The sequence below is a fragment of the Phocoena phocoena genome, chromosome 10 (genome assembly GCF_963924675.1).
Source record: "Phocoena phocoena chromosome 10, mPhoPho1.1, whole genome shotgun sequence".
Taxonomy (NCBI): domain Eukaryota; kingdom Metazoa; phylum Chordata; class Mammalia; order Artiodactyla; family Phocoenidae; genus Phocoena; species Phocoena phocoena.
In genome coordinates, this window is record NC_089228.1 from 89370078 (window position 1) to 89386499 (window position 16422).

The following is a 16422-nucleotide window of genomic DNA, read 5'->3' on the forward strand; positions in this document are numbered from 1 at the left end:
GGCTTTCTATGTGATGTTCATTCAGTATCCCTCAAGCAGTCCTGAGCATGGCAGCTCTAAGTGGTACAGACCACTTAGAAGAGGGAAGAGGCCAGAGTGGTGTCCATTTCCTTTTCTATTGTCATGTCACCTTCTTGCCCTGGTAAGACAAACAGTCATCCTAAAACAAAAGCTTTCATAAATGACATAACGTTAGTACTATCTATTTCAGTTATGTCAAATAATCGCCAAAAGAAATATAATTAGACAAAACTGGTGATTTCACCAGGAAGAGAATACCTTTGTAACTTTTTGAAGCTAAGCAGCTGGGGCATTGAAGGAGCCTGGCGAGTCTGGGTTTCAAGCCAGAGCTGAACTTTCCCCATCCTTGTTCCCAGGCCGTGGGGCGCTGCAAAGGGCGGGGAGTCAGCTCAGCGGAAACCTGGATTTCACTTAAGAGCCGCGGGGTTGAGAAAGGGCGACCGGAAGTGATCTTGGGATGACCGGAAGCAAGGCCTGGAGGGGAGTAGGAGAACGGACCCGGGAGGGAGGGGGCTTCCAGCAGAAGGGGGCAGGGAAAGGTGCGAAAGCGGCCTGGGAGCGCCGGGTAGTCGGCGGGTCGCTGCCCTGGTCTGTTTGGAAAGCAGCGAGTGACCACCACGATGTCAAGCGGGGAGCCCAGCGAGTGGGATATGCGGGGAGCCCGGAGGGCTTCCAGGCGGTCGGGAAGACTTAAGCCAAAGGGGCGTCGCGCGGCTGCGGAGAACTGAGGAGACGGATTTTGGAAGTCAGGGCAGCCAAGAGCAAGGACCCAAGGGTGCGGGCAGTGAGGGTCGGCCTCGGGGTGGCTGGCTGGTGGGTACTGCGTGGGAGATCTTGGTTTACAGTTTTCTAGTCTTGGTCCCATTGGGTAGAATCACAGTACTTGCCTTTGTACAAGAAACGCTGTCTCAGGGGTATGGAAGGAGCCAGGATGGCCTGGGCTCTGCAGCTGCCTCTGGTGAATGAGGTGACTGAATACGGCCGGTGCATGACTTTGATGCTCTTCTGCCCTGAGTTCATCAGTAGCTGGTGCTGGTACGTATAGCATGAGGTGAGTGAGATTTTACCAGGCCCTGTGCTTTCTGAATAATAAAGGCAGGGTACAGGATAAGCCGGGGCGAGGGCTGGGGTAGAATAGAGTTAAAGAAGCTGTTTCGTCTGAGGTTAGGGAAAAGGAACTTGTTTCTTTTGTTGTTTTGAGCAGTGAGTATTGTGGGAGAAATGGAAAAAGAGATAGTAGGCAGTGTTAAGAAGAATGGCCCTTGATTAGCAACGAGATGAATGTTGAGAGGGTGTGGCTGACTTGGAGACTTGGTGTGTGTGTTCTGTGTGGATTGGTTGCACTGGACTTGTGTGTATAAGGGGCCACATTGAACATGTGAGAGATGGCTAGGGAATTGGGGCTTAATGATGAATATTGGTTGACTGCTTGGGAGGAAACGTGAGACCTTAGTGAAGAAATCCACACACCTGTATCTTAACCTGCTTTAAGGCTTTACTCAATTATAGTAGGGTTTCTGATTTTTGAAAGGTAATCACTGAAATGAAAAGTCAAAAATAACTTTTGGTTTCTTCTAGACCTTCATGTATCAAGCCAAATGTTGATAATAAATAAAAATCTCTTTTGAAAGCAAAAAAACAAAAAAAGCTAAACAAAGGATGAAAAGAGTATGTATAGATTATGTAGCATTTCCCCCAAAGTACAATAAATGGGGAAAAAAGAAAAGAGGAGAGGCCCAAAGAAGATTGTAAACTGAGTTGAATGGTTATTTCCAGAAAATAATGAATACAATATTGTTTGATTGTCTCTGCTCTTCCATTAATGCATGCTGTGATAGCCAGAATTGGAATAGTAAGGTCTAAGATGCCAAATACAAGCCCTAGGTGGCAGGAGGGGATTTGGGCTTAGGGGTAGGAGGTCAATGCTGGGCAGGTGCATCGAAGTCAAGTTCACACTGATTGTGATGGCCTGACAAACAGCGGGCCCGAGGGAGGAAAGAAGTAAGAGAAAGCAAAGATGATACGATAGAAGCTGTGGAATTTGGAGGTGAGAAAGGCAAGAAAGAATAAATCAGCAAGAATGGCTCAGAGGGCCTTTCTTACTCTGGTTTTTTGCCTACTATTTTCATGAAATTACTATGAAAGGGGCGGGCACACAACACAGTATCAGTGGTGCTTCCTGCCCCTCAGCTCTGCCTGCTCTCACCGGCCTCTACCTGTGCTCACCGGCCTCTACCCTGTTGGCACCTATCCACAAGCAAGTTGTGGCTGGGGCCTTTGAAAAGATAACTGAACTCAGCTGGACAAGGGGCCTGGAGGAAAAGCAGTTTCTATAAAGGGCAGTTCCTGGCACTCTGTACACATCAGCACTTTAAAGAAGGGCTAAGCAAAGCACGCCATAGTCCTGCTGAGGTAAAATTCTAGTTTTTTCTGTCTCCTTGCTTCTCTTCTAAATATTCTGTTTCTGATTTAACTCTTGGCTTTTTTAAAAAAAATAATGAATTGTAAAGCTTTGCCTTTCTCTTAATTCTGCCCAATTCCCTATTTTTATGTATCTATCAGAAGGCTTTATTGCCATGCACAGCACAGAAATAAAAGATGAGCTCAATCTATGGTGTGTCAGCTATATATCAGGTAATGATCTATCACATTTGGTACTCTAAAGACCAGTTGGTTGTCACAGTTGCCAATCCCTTACCTTTATCCTTCTGACATTTTGAGGCCCAACCTCAAAATTTAAAAAAAAATTGTGTAATAATTTTACATACAAAAATATTATGTGCATGGACTTCCCTCGTGGTGCAGTAGTTAAGAATCTGCCAGCCAATGCAGGGGACACGGGTTCGAGCCCTGGTCTGGGAAGATCCCACCATGCCATGGAGCAACTAAGCTTGTGTGCCACAACTACTGAGCCTTCGCTCTGGAGCCTGCGAGACACAACTATTGAGCCCGTGTGTCACAACTACTGAAGCTCACGCGCCTAGAGCCTGTGCTCTGCAACAAGAGAAGCCACTGCTCTGAGAAGCCCGCACACCACAATAAAGAGTAGCCCCCACTCACTGCAACTAGAGAAAGCCTGTGCGCAGCAACAAAGACCCAGTGCAGAAATAAATAACTAACTAAATAAATTCATTAAAAAAAATTATGTGCAGCATGAATGTAAGTTTTGATACTTAATAATAAAATGAGTACCTGTGAACTCACTACATAATTTTAAGAATAAGGCACCAGTACCATTATATCAAGCTGTGTCCAACTTATCAATATTGTTTTCACAGATCACGCTTTTGGTGTTGTATCTCAAAGTCATCACCAAACCAAAGGGGACCTAGATTTTCTTCTATCTTGTAGAAGTTTTATGGATTTGTGTTTTACATTTAGGCCTATAATTAATTTGGAGTTAATTTTTGTGAGAGAGGTAAAGGCTGTGTCTAGATTCTTTTTTTTTTTTTTTTTTTGCATGTGGACGTCCAATTGTTCTAGCACCGTTTGTTGAAAAGACTATCCTTTCTCCATCGAATTGTCTTTGTTACTTTCTCAACGATCAGTTGACTATATTTTTGTGGGTCTATTTCTGGACTCTCTTTTCTGTTCCACAGGTCAATTTGTCTATTCTTTTACCAGTGTCATACTGACTTGGTCACTATAGCTTTGTAGTAAGTCTTCAAGTTGGGTAGTGTCTTCCAACTTTGTTCTTCAGTTTTATGTTGGCTGTGCTGGGGATTTTTCCTTTCCATACAAAATTTACAATCTCTTTGTTGATATCCACAAAATAACTTGCTGGGATTTTAATTAGGACTGGGTTGAATCTGTAGGTCAAATTGGAGAGAACTGATATCTTAACAATTTTTAGTCTTCCTATCTATGGACATGAAATAGCTTTCCATTTATACAGATCTTTGATTTCTTTCATCAGAGCTTCATAGTTTTCCTCATGTAGATCTCACACATATTTTATTAGGTTTATGCCTAAGTGTTTGCTTTTTTTGGCACTAATGCAAATGGTATTGCTCTGTCTGAAATTAATATAGCGACTCCACTTTGTTTTGCTTAGTATTTGCATGGTATATCTCCATTCCTTTACTTTTACTCTAGCTGTCTTTATATTTAAAGTGGATTTCTTATAAATAACACAGTTGGCTCCTATTTTTTATTTCACTCTGACAGTTTCTGCTTTCAACTGGTATATTTACACCATTGATATTTAAAGTGATTATTGAAAACAGTTGGATCAATATCTACCGTATTTGTTACTGTTGTCTATTTGTTGCCCCCCCTTGTTTTGTCTTCCACTTTTTTTCTCTCTTCTCTGGTTTTAAGTGAGTATTCTGTAAGATTCTATTTTTCTCCTCTCTTACATATCAATTATACTTTATAAAAAATTCTTAGTTGTTGCCATAGAATTTTCAGTAATCTGAGTCCATTTTCAAGTAGCACTATTCTGCTTCACATGTAGTACAGGTATCTCCTAACAGTATCTCAATTCCTCTCTTCCATGCCTTATAACATTTCTGTCATTCATTTCACTTATCCATAAGCTATGATCATCTAACATATTGTTGCCATTGTTATTTTGAATAAACAATATATTTTCTGGTAGCTCAGTTATGAGTAAGAAAAATAAAATATTTTATTTTACCTTTATTTGTTACTTCTCTAACAAATCCCCTTTCTTTAGGTAGATCTGAGTTTCTGACCTCTGTCATGTTCCATCTCTCTGAATAATTTGTTTTAACATATCTTGCAAGGCAGGTCTGCTGGAAACAAATCCCCTTAATGTTTATTTTTCCTTAGAAAGTTTTTATTTCTCTTTGATTTTTGAAGGATAATTTCTCTGGATATAGAATTATAGATTGGTCTTTTTTTTTTCTTTTAGCACTTTAAATGTTTCACTCCACTCTCATCTTGCTTACGTGGTTTTTCTGAGAAGTCCAATGTAATCCTTATCCTTGCTCCTTTATAGATAAGGTGTCCTCCCCACCCCTAGCTTCTTTCAAGGTTTCTTCTTTGTCTTTGACTTTCTGCAGTTTGAATATGATATGCCTAGTTCTAGACCTTTTATCCTCCTTGGTTTCTGGTGAGCTTCCTGGATCTGTGTTTTGGTGTTTGTCATTACTTTTGGGAAATTCTCAGCCATTATTATGTAAATTTTTTTTTCTGTTTCATTCTTTCTTCTCCTTCTGGTATTCCCATTAAGTGCATATTACACCTTTTGTAATTTCCCCACTGTTCTAGGATAGTCTGTTATTTTTTTCCATTCTCTTTGTTTTTCAGTTTAGGAAGTTTCTAGTGACATATCTTCAAGCTTATTGATTCTTTCCTTGGCCATGTCCAATCTACTAATGAGTCCATCAGAGATGGTCTTCATTTCTGTTTCTGTGTTTTTAAGTTCTAGTATTTTCCTTTTGATTCTCTCTTAGAGTGTTCCACCTGTCTGCCTACGTTGCCCATCTATTCTTGCAGGAAGTCAGTTTTTTCCATTAGAGCCCTTAGTATCTTAATCACAGTTATTTTAAATTCTCAGTCTCATAGTTCTCAAACCTCTACCATACCTGAGTCCGGTTCTGTTGCTTGCTTTGTCTCCTCACTTTGTTTTTGCCTTTTAGTGTGCCTTGTAATTTCTTCCTTCCTTCCTCCCTCCCTCCCTCCCTCCCTCCCTCCCTCCCTTCCTTCCTTCCTTCCTTCCTTCCTTCCTTCCTCACAGCTCTCAGGACCTTAGTTCCCCAACCAGGGATCAAACCCAGGCCCCCACAGCAAAAGTGCCAAGTCCTAACCACTGGACCACCAGGGAATTCCCAGCTTTGTAATTTCTGGCTAGAATTCAGACATTATATATTGGGTAAAAGGAACTATGGTAGATAGCCCTTTAGTGTGAGGTTTAAGTTTATCTGGCTAGGAGGTAGGCTGTGTGTACTATTTGCTGTAGCTGTTGTGTCAGTGGCTAAAATTTTCTCTAGCGTCATTGTTTTGCCTTTCCTGTTGTCTTTGGGTTTTACTAGAAACTCCTTTTTATTTTATTTATTATTATTATTTTTTTTTGCGGTACGTGGGCCCCTCACCGTTGCGGCCTCTCCCGTTGTGGAGCACAGGCTCCAGACACGCAGGCTCAGTGGCCACGGCTCACGGGCCCAGCCACTCCGCGGCATATGGGATCTTCCCAGACTGGGGCACGAACCCGTATCCCCTGCACCGGCAGGCGGACTCTCAACCACTGCGCCACCAGGGAAGCTCTAGAAACTTCTTTTTAAAAAGAGTCTGAGGCTTGCATTTCTTTCCACTGTAGTCCCCTATGATTATACACAGCCCTATTAATGTGGTGGTAAGGTGTGGACAATGGTAAGCGTTCTGTAATCCCATGATTAGATCTCAGTCTTTTATTGCCTCTGGCTGTGACCTTCACAAGCTTCTCGGCTTTTTTTTCCCCCCTTAGATGGGACAGGAAGGCTAGAAAGGGCTGGAATTGGGTATTTCCTTTCCCCCACATCAGGAAGACTCTGGCAAAATCCACATGGGGTAGGCTCTGGCAAAATGGTTTTCCTTGAAGACAGGCCTTTATTAAGGAGAACAGAATGGTCTGAGCATATTTCAAAATAGTTACTTGCCCCTCCCCCTACCAGAAACATGAGGGAGATTTTCTCAGATCTTCACCCTGAGGTCCTTCTCCTGATGGCCCACAATGCCTAAAACATTTATTATCTGGCTCTTTACAGAAAAAAAAAAAAAAAAAAATCCAATCCTTGCTCCCCATCTCTGTTTCCCTATTTCCCACCTGGAGGGAAAACTAGTGAAGGTGTGAGGAGTCCTAAGAATGGGTCCTCCGGAGATTCCATTTCTCAAGCTAGTCTACACCCAGACCCCAACAACTAGTCAGTTACCCTTGAGGTTTTCATACCAGTTGCTGGTTCCAGTGGCCGTTTCTGCTCTGGGTAGCTCTGGTTCTCTGGATTTGCCGTTTCTCCAGTTTTCAGGGTGGTAGTTTGTCCTGGACCTCAATTCTCTCATAGATCTAAGGAGAGTTGTTGACTTTCACATTGTTCAGCTTTTTTCTTTGTTGTGAGGACAGGCATGACAACTTCCACCCTCCACATGTTGGACCAGAAACTGCTCACCACCTCTTTTTGTACCACCTGTGAGCTAAAGAACAATTTTTACTCTTAAAATGGTTGGGGAAAGTCAAAAGAAGAATATTATTTCATGACAAGTGAAAATTACATGAAAAACAAATTTTAGCATCCATAATTTTTATTGGAACACAGACATGCTCATTTATTTGCTGAGTGGTTATGGCTGCTTTCACGCTACAGAGGCAGAGTTAAGTATATAGTTTTGACAGAGACCTTATGGCCACAATGCCTAAAATATTTATTATCTGGATTTTTTACAGAAAAAAATTATTTTTTCAGTCCCTGCTCCCTCTTTCTTAAAATTTATTTGTATTTTCCATCTCCTTTTCTTTCTGTGCTACATTCTGTTTAATTTTGTCAGATTTACCACACCAGTTTATTATGATCTTTTTAGCTGTATCTAATCTGCTGGTTTAGCCATCATTTTTTTCTTTTCTTCAACAATTTTATTTTTAATTTCTAACATTTTATTTTATTCTGTTTCTAATCTGTGCAGCAGGTTTTGATCATCTCTTCTTGACCACTCGTTTTGTTACCATCTTTTATTTCTTTAAGCACTTCATACGTATTTATTTTATATACTGTATCTGATAGTTCCATTATTTGAATTCTTTGAGGTCTAGATCTGATGTTTCCAGCTTCTGCTATTAATGCTGGTTTGTTTCCTTATATATTTGTTGATCTGTGACTGTGATCTTGTATTTGGTAGTTACAGTCTGTGGTCCTACGTTAAGGAGGTCTTGTCCAGAAAGGATATGCGTTTGCTCTGTTGAACGCCAGATGACTCTGACCTGGAGCACTAGCACCTTCTTCCAATTTCTCTGGTTTAATTTGAGTCTTAGGTTCAGTACTTCATTCTTTCTTTTTTGGCCTAAGACTTTTTTTTCTCAATTCCGGTAACAGTATTAGAAATGAAATTGGTTTCAACCTAAGGTTTACCTGTCTTTCCCATTTACAGGCTCTTCAACCTTTCTTTTCAGCTCAGTTTTCTTTTTTATTCTTCTGGCCCTCAGGAATTCCCTGTAATCTCAGCAATACAATAAAGATTTAAAAGTTTTTTTTTTCCTCTGTGCAATCTAGGTTTTTTGTAACAAGAGGGTTTCCTGGCCATCTAATCAGCCGTATTGCCAGAGCTGGAGTCTTATCTAATTCTTTCTTCTTCACTTATAACTAATTTTTCCCCCCAGTTGCTGGTTTATCTCCTTCCCAGGACCAGGTAAGGGAATTATTTCCACACTTTCTATTGTCTCCTTTCCTTCATTACACCCCTATGCCTGCCCCTGTCTTTAGCACCCACTTTATTCCCTTGATAGATAACCAAACTTTGAATCAATGGTGATGGTACCTTCTCTTTGATGAAAGGAACAGCCGTTCTTTGGTTTCTTGCCAAGGATAGGATTTAGCTGTGGCTCTTTTCAAGCATCTTGGGTCTTGTTCTGTCTCCTCCCATTTCTAAGCACATACAACCTCTATTCCCATCTCTAACCCATTTAAACATGCTCTCTTTATTGACATGGTTTAATTGTTATTTACTGATGTCATTATTTCAGGTCTCTCCTGTAGAATTTCAGTGTTCTTTCTTGCTCCTTGGTCTCCAGAGTATGGCTTAAAGCTAAATGCTTTTCATCCTTTGTTTATATCACTGCCCACATACTGTTTGTCATTTTTCAATTGATTAGCTACTTCTGCAGCTGTTGCCATCAGTTACAAATGGCTTTAGATGCAGAGACAAGGCAAACAAAAATACTTTGTAAACTGTAAAGCCTTGTACAATGCTAAGGGCTGTTCAAGGACAAGAGAGAGACAGTATAGTTTCGGCTTCAGCTGAGGCAACGGCCCCTGAATTTGATGATGCAGAAAAACTGTCTTAAAGGCTTCTAAAGCTGAAAAGTAGCCTGTACCGGAAGAGAAGTCTGCGTCTTTCAAGGCAGAGGCGGAACATCCTATTTAGGAGCTGTTGCCAATTTGATTCTTCCTCTGTTTAAACAGAGCAAATCCATTTTTATCAAAGACTGAGGACAAAAGAACCACTGAGAAGTCCTCCAACTTGGCCTTCCAATGGTTTCCATCTCTCCCAATTTGTTACTGTGCACAGAGAATAATGATAGCATCCACCCATGAAACATGGGGATGAGTAGAAATGCCATCGCAATGAGAAGCCCGCGCACCGCAATGGTATTTCTTTTAACTTCTGATTGACTCCTAGCTGATTAATTCTAAGTAGCCAGGGCAGAGATTCTCATTCTTATCCCAAGGCATGACCTACCATTTAATGTCGTCATTTTCCTTCACGGTATCCGGGTTGTAGTCGAGATTGGATTGAGGCTCCCCAGCTCCCTAGATCCTAGAAAATGAATCCATTGGCTTATTCACGTTTGAGTTGTGCCTACCTGGGCAGTCTTCTGCAAAAGCCCTCCTGCATCCTGGATCAGAAGCTTTCCTGCTTTGTAAAGCTCTCCAGCAGAAAGTCTACATCTTCATTTCCATTTCTGCCTCTAACCATCTATCCTTCCAAGTCTTCCAAATGTGGCTTTGGAAGGAAAAATCACTTAAGACCTGGCCCTCAGAACTTACTTCTCCTAGCTAAAACTCGTTCCTCTCCCCACTAGACTATAAGCTTCCTCTTGCTAATAGGATCTATGTCTTTTTCCATTTGCACTCCAGCACCTACAACAGTGTCTGGCATATAGTAATCACTTTATGCTCATTCAAAGAGTGACCGAATAAATGAATAACTATTGATATTTCTCTTAATGGACATTAAATGAGTGAATACAATTAACTTTTTAATAATGGTTTTATTTTCTATTTCAATATTACAGACTGATTTCTAAATTCTCCCCAGAGTAGAGTGAGCCCATTTTAAAACAGTACTCAGGTAAGTTTCTGAATTATAAACTGTTTACACATCCTAGTCATATATTCATCTTTTGAAAAGATGCAGCTCTATACAATTGATTCAAATTCATTTTCTCTACATTTTTCAACTGTGTATGGACAATTCTTGTTTTATTTGCTAGCTCCTACCGCCACCCCCCCCACCTTCAGTAGTCTACCCGGAAGAAGGGATCCATTTTTGTATCACTTTATTCAACTTCCATCACTGGCTTGACTATAGAATACCTGCTGACCAAAGGTGCACACCCCTGGATATGACAGCGGCTATGCTGGATGACATAAGTCAGGTGCTCCAACTCTGGGAGAACAGGACTCCAAGCAGAACTAAAAATAAAACGCAAAAATGAAAAAAAAGTCCCGTATAAGGTACAAAATGAGGTGAGAAAGCCTTTGAGCTCATTATATCACTGTGTTGCCTTTTAATTAACGTTCTTGAACCTCAGACTCATCTGCTAAATACAAATAATTCATTTAGATATGTATTAGGTGCTTATTATGTGCCAGGCACTATTTTAGGGACTGGGGGCACAACAGTGAGTAATACAAAGTACCTCTCCTCATTGAGCTCACATTCTAGAAGAGGAGCGGTAACGTATATAGGATTAGCTAGTGACGTGTGCCGTGAAAAACCACAGAGCACTCACATGAAGCACTTAAAATAGTACCTGGTGTTCCAGTAGCCAAAGAGTGGAAACAACCCAAATGTCTATCAGCTGATGGACAGATAATGGAAATGTGGTATATCCATGCAACGGGATATTATCCAGGCATAAAAAGGAAGGAGGTACTGATACATGCTTCCACATGAATGAACCTTGAGGACATAATGCTAAGTGAAAAAAAAGCAGAAAGGTCACATATTGTATGATTCCATTTATAGGAAATAACCAAAACAGGCAAATCCATAGGGACAGAAAACGGATTAGTGGTTGTCAGGGGCTGGGACTAGAAGAGGATGGGGGGTGGCTGCTTAATGGGTGTGCGGTTTCCTTTTTGGATGATGAAAATGTTCTGGAACCAGAGTGGTGATCATTGCACAACATGGTACATGTATTAAATGTCACTAATGGTAAATTTTATGCTATGTGTATTTTACCATATTAAAAAAAAATAGTACCTGGCATAGTATAAGCATTCAATAAAACATATTTTCTATTCCAAAAATATCTTCAAACAGGAAATTAGCTAGGTAAATAAATTATTAAATAAAATTTTAATCACTGGAATGCTATGCAGCCTTTGAAGGGAATGAACATAATCTCTAAGTACAAACATGGAAAGATGTCCACGATGCTATTTAGTGGAAAAAAAAAAAAGCTAAACGTCAACATATATGTATTAAGTACGATTTATGTTAAAAACTGTATATAAACACGTGTTTATATATGCCTAGAAAACACCTAGACCAGAAGGATACACACAGGAAAAATGAAAATAGTGGTTACCTCTGGGGTGAATAGACGGGGGTGGGGGGGCGGCAGGGGATGTTTCTTTTTTGTATATTAACTCTTGTGTATTGATTGTGTGTCTGTGTGTGTATACGATATACATTTTGAAGTTTTTACATAATGAGCTCTGAGTTAGGAGTGACATGGCAGTCAAAAAAAAAATCCGAAGTTGTTCACAGGTGGCATTATAAGAAACAGAATCTAGAACGAGGAAGGTAATTACCAATCTTGAGAAATAGAATCTACTGGCTTCATACTCCTTATGAGGAATAAGACTTGACTTGTCACTTTCTCAGTGTAAAAATCCTCCACACCTGGTAGTGGTTTCTGCCAAGTGATCAGAGACATGGCAAGTGCTTCTGCTTCCCAGAGTGGCAAGCATAACACAGGTGCTCAAAAAATTTTTTGCTTAATGTTCCCCAAATCCCAACTAAATGGGAAGACATACGATGTTATGAGTTTTTGTTCAAACGTTCCCCTTAACTTGCTAAGCGTGTCTTTAAAAATAAAATGAATGTAGGAGCATAAGACAATAGTAAGAAAATCCATCCACAAGTCTAAGCTCTTTAAAAAAAAATCATTTTATTGATCCTTTACCATACAAAATTTATTCAAATTACACCCATTTGAAGTGGTAAGATCACAGCTAGAGAACAGGTTACCCTGTAACAAATCTATTTACAAAATCCATCATAAAAGCTTTTTTTTTTTTTTACATTATATTACATATTTTCTTCTTTTAACTAGCATACAACACAAAGCTAAACTGATTAGTAGTTTGCCTGCTCCCAATTTTGGGAGAAATACTTACTTTTGACAAAATCACGTACCCCATAGGAAAAGAAATTCCCACAATCTGACAGTTGCCACCCGACTCACTCTGCAAGGCATCTTCCTTCAAATCCCTCCTCTTGTACACACAAGTTGTCATGCACACGCTGAGTTCTTACGTTTCTTTTTCCTGAAAGCTGAAGCTTTAAATACTGCAATTGTATTTACAGATCTACACTTACAACAGAAATGAACACAAGAACGCAACAACAACAACAACAAAAACAAAACAACACTCTTAAAAAATTACAAACCAGCTAGAAAATATTCTGGCAGTGTTTACAAATCAATTGCTATTTTTGTACAAAATTGCTAGATAATGAAAATATGAGTAGGCTGCATATCAACTTAAATAAAACGATTGCTACGCACAGATCTGTACATATAAACACACACCTAACACTGTTTGACAGCTCATGTGTTGCTCTTTATACAGTTTACTTTCTAAGGCTCACGCAGTCATAATACGCACACGTGTAACTTTTAGCCATTTCATGTGTGAGCTTTAATAGCAGCAACTCAACGGCACCAGGAAACCTGCATACTCAGTACTTAAAGTAACGCAAATACTGTAGTACTAACCCACTTTGTGTGCCAGATACTATGTAAAAAATAAAATGACTAATAATGCAAACAGAACACAGTATGGACGTCTAATTAATGTACACCAGTTAAGCCCATTAACTGGGAAAACCTTATGCATGAAGGAACTTGTAAGACTTATTAGGATTCCTTTCATTTTTAAAACAATAAATACGGCATCACGTTACGAAAAGGTTTAACGAGAAATTGAACCAAACACACAAACACCTAGTCAGGTGAGCTCAGTCTTTAGACTTTGGGAAAAAATCAGCTTTTGTGCAGCTGGCAAAGAGAATTACACAAAGCTGGAAGCGGAGGCAGCTAACCAGATGAGATAAATATGGGAAATGGGGAAAAGCTTGGCATAAATGGTTTCCCATACAGGAAAACACCCCACAGTGCATTTCCAGTAGGCACTTGACACAAAGCTCCCCCTTCCTCCCCCCACCCCCCCAATGCTTCATCTCGGACCAAGTCCAGTGTGTGTATGAGGGGACGACGGGGGTGGGGATGGAGGCAGAAGAAAAGGGAGGATGATCTGCACCTTTGTTTTTCTTCTCAAACATACACCCATGCATACCTACACAAATAGTTTAAAGTGCTGGTGTCATTGTTTTGACCCGACCACCACTTTGCATATTGTGGAAATCTACCTAGACTAACCCGGCTAGGGCTTTCGCGGTTTTGTTTTGTGTTTTTCCTAAGGGATATATTTGCCATTCAATTGAACACGTGAATCGAGTGCCTTACTATGTGCCTACCGCTGTGTTGGGCACATAGCATTTCAATTTAACTGTTCTTTGTGTTGAGGTTTGTTTTTTAGATGACTCCCTCATTCCCACAGTCTTTAGCATCCAAGGAATGGATGTGAGGTACTCTGCCACATTCCCAGCGGGAGAGGGCCATCTCCCCCTGGCCAATGGGAAAGCCATTCTTGGACAGAACTGGTAGGATTTGCAGCTGTCACGAAGCCTCCAACTTGGGACACCATTCCTGAAGAGTTAAGGGGAAGATGCCCTGGCATCCCGTCCTCTTTTTCTACATCCCTGACTTCCCTTGGTCCAGCTCACTCCTTCGTAGCGGGAGGGGAATGGGAGCTGTTCTCACCAGCGGAAGTAAATGCCACTGATAGAACCCTACTCACAACGAGGGATGTCTTTCTCCCCAGAGGCCTCTCCATCTGACCCCATCCTGAGAAGTGGTCTCCCTGAGTGCAGTATAAGAGAGCCCTTTCCCCGGTCACGGGGGCCCGGGAAGCCCAAGGACGGAGGGATCCACACCTGCTGCTCCTTGGGGCTGCTGTGTCATCTGACCTGGTTCTCCTTCCAGATGGGCCGCCCCTGTCAGCGAGCTCCACTGGCTCCAAGCGCCCCCTCCTGGGAAAGGAAGCAAGATGGGGCGAAGCTTCTTGCAGAGGCTGTTAAACCTTAGATCACACACGTTTAGATGCTCTGATCAATAGAGGTTCTCTACCTCTGCTTAAATAATTTGAATTAGCAAAAACTGCTTCAAAGTAAACAATTAAATTGAAATGGTGATGGGTGCCACAGGAATGCTTAAATGGCAGCTTAAAAAAAAAATCTAAAATAATCCACAAAGAACTCCAAAGTAGGCATTTGCTACAAATCAACTTCAAACTTACGAATACATTGGGGGCAGGGGAGTGGAAGTGGTTTATGGAGACAGGAAAAATCCACAACAGCTCAGAGGGGCAGAACTCAACTATTCTTCTGTATCTGCGACAAATACTTGAAAACAGTTTCTTCATCTGAAAGGCTGTGGAGGATCTCTTGACCTCCTAGTGGGACATGCGGTCCATAGCTTAAACTGAATTATGACAGTAATTTAAATATTCCTAAGAAGAGCTGAAGAAATCCATTTCATACTTTAGCATGACTTCAAGTTTACAGTTCCTGCAGTTCCATTCCAAATTAGCAGACCCCAAAGACATGCATTCTGCGAAGAAGGCACGGCTTGAAATGCTATTAAGGAAGATTGCTGTTTGCGAGTGGGCCAGGTGGCCAGACCCCAGTCTACAGCCCATCCGTCAGGCACAGCAAGCCAGTCCAGGAGGGAGGGAGGAAAAGGACGGGTGAGAGACACCTGATTGCACATTTTCTCACTTGCTGACTCATCCAGGAGATTTTGGAGCCTGGGGCGAGGCAGGGCTTTCCCAAGGGCGCCTGCAACTGTGCGTTTAGACATTTTTCTTCTTTTTTTTAAATTCATTAAAATGTCAGCTTTGTTCTGAAGTTTGTAGTTTACTTCATGATACTATCTTGGAGGAAGAAGGTAGGAAGGGACAACACTGCATGACAGATGTTCGGTTTCATAATAAAAAAATATGGGTTTATAAGGGAAGTCCACACAAAGCATAATCAGCTACACATGAAGTCTTCCACCAGCGGGAGCTTTTCCAGATCGTAAGCATCAAAGAGATCGCTGATGCCTTCCTCCTCCCCAAGGCTTAGGAGATAGTCTTCTTGGAGCAGGGGGGGCAGTAAGTTCACAAATGGTCCTTCTAGGTTGGAAGGAATTTGGTCCTCAGTCTGCTGTAAAAGGTTGGCTGGGGAGGCCAAAGGAGAAAGGTTTGCCATAGAAATCGAGCAATCACTATGTCCTGAGTTGGTTGAAGCCAAGTCTGAAAGGAAAAAGTTGGTGGACACAAGAAAATAAGTTAGGCAACAATCAAATTAATTTTGGGGAAGCATGTACGTGTTGCTGTTATAAAAGCCTGCACACTATTTGCTAAGGACAATTAGATGACATTACAGTATAGATCACCTCATGCTAACAGGCTTTGTGAGCAGTGACTCTGGTAAGCCTTTCTGTGTTCTTGTCTACTCACTCATCTTTTAAAATACCGACAGCAAACAAGAATACACGTAGCTTCAAAGATTAGAGGCTAACAAGCTAAAAAATGTCCTGCTATCAGTTAGTCATTCTGTAAAGAAAAACAAAAGAAAACAAAACCTACAGACTGAAAAGTTGGCTCCTTAGTAGAGATCACCAATTTTAACTTAGTCTCTTTTTGAACAAGTAGCTTATTAAAGATACTTCTAAAAATACAAATAAAAAGACACATCCACTTCGAAGTTCTAGGGTGGAAAAAAAAAAGTGGTCTTTTGTTTTACCATTTGAGGTAGCATTTTTTTCTCCCCCTCAATATTAAGTCAGACCTGATCACTTAAATCATTCCTATTCTTGCTCCTATATTGGGAGGTAGTAGAAGCAAATTAAATGCATATCTCCAATCTGAAAAAAACAAAAAGACTGCAAAAAGCTTCCCTTGCTGTGTAGACAGTGGAGGGATGCATTAGATTTATTTTCCTGGGGTTTCCCTCCCTTATTCTCTCCCCATCACATTGCGGGGGAAATTAGGATAAAACTTCTTTGGCAAAAGGCTCTTCTCTCCTAACTTTTTTCAGTTCCCTCTCCAATGATCTCTGCGGTATCACTCAGAGGTGCGCAGCCAAGTGTAGCTGGTGATTCACCCAGACAGCTTACAGCGCCACTCC

The 16422-nt window shown here is 41.0% G+C and overlaps 1 protein-coding gene across 1 annotated transcript in view; it reads right to left on the reverse strand.

Moving 5' to 3' along the window:
* Nucleotides 1–15231: 15231 nt before the first annotated feature.
* The window catches only part of E2F3 (E2F transcription factor 3), a 76844-nt gene continuing 75653 nt past the window's right edge, over nucleotides 15232–16422 (reverse strand). Inside the window, exon 7 of the mRNA XM_065885663.1 lies at nucleotides 15232–15545. Coding sequence (XP_065741735.1) covers nucleotides 15283–15545 — 263 coding nt within the window. The 3' untranslated portion in view covers nucleotides 15232–15282. The remainder of the gene's footprint in view (nucleotides 15546–16422) is intronic.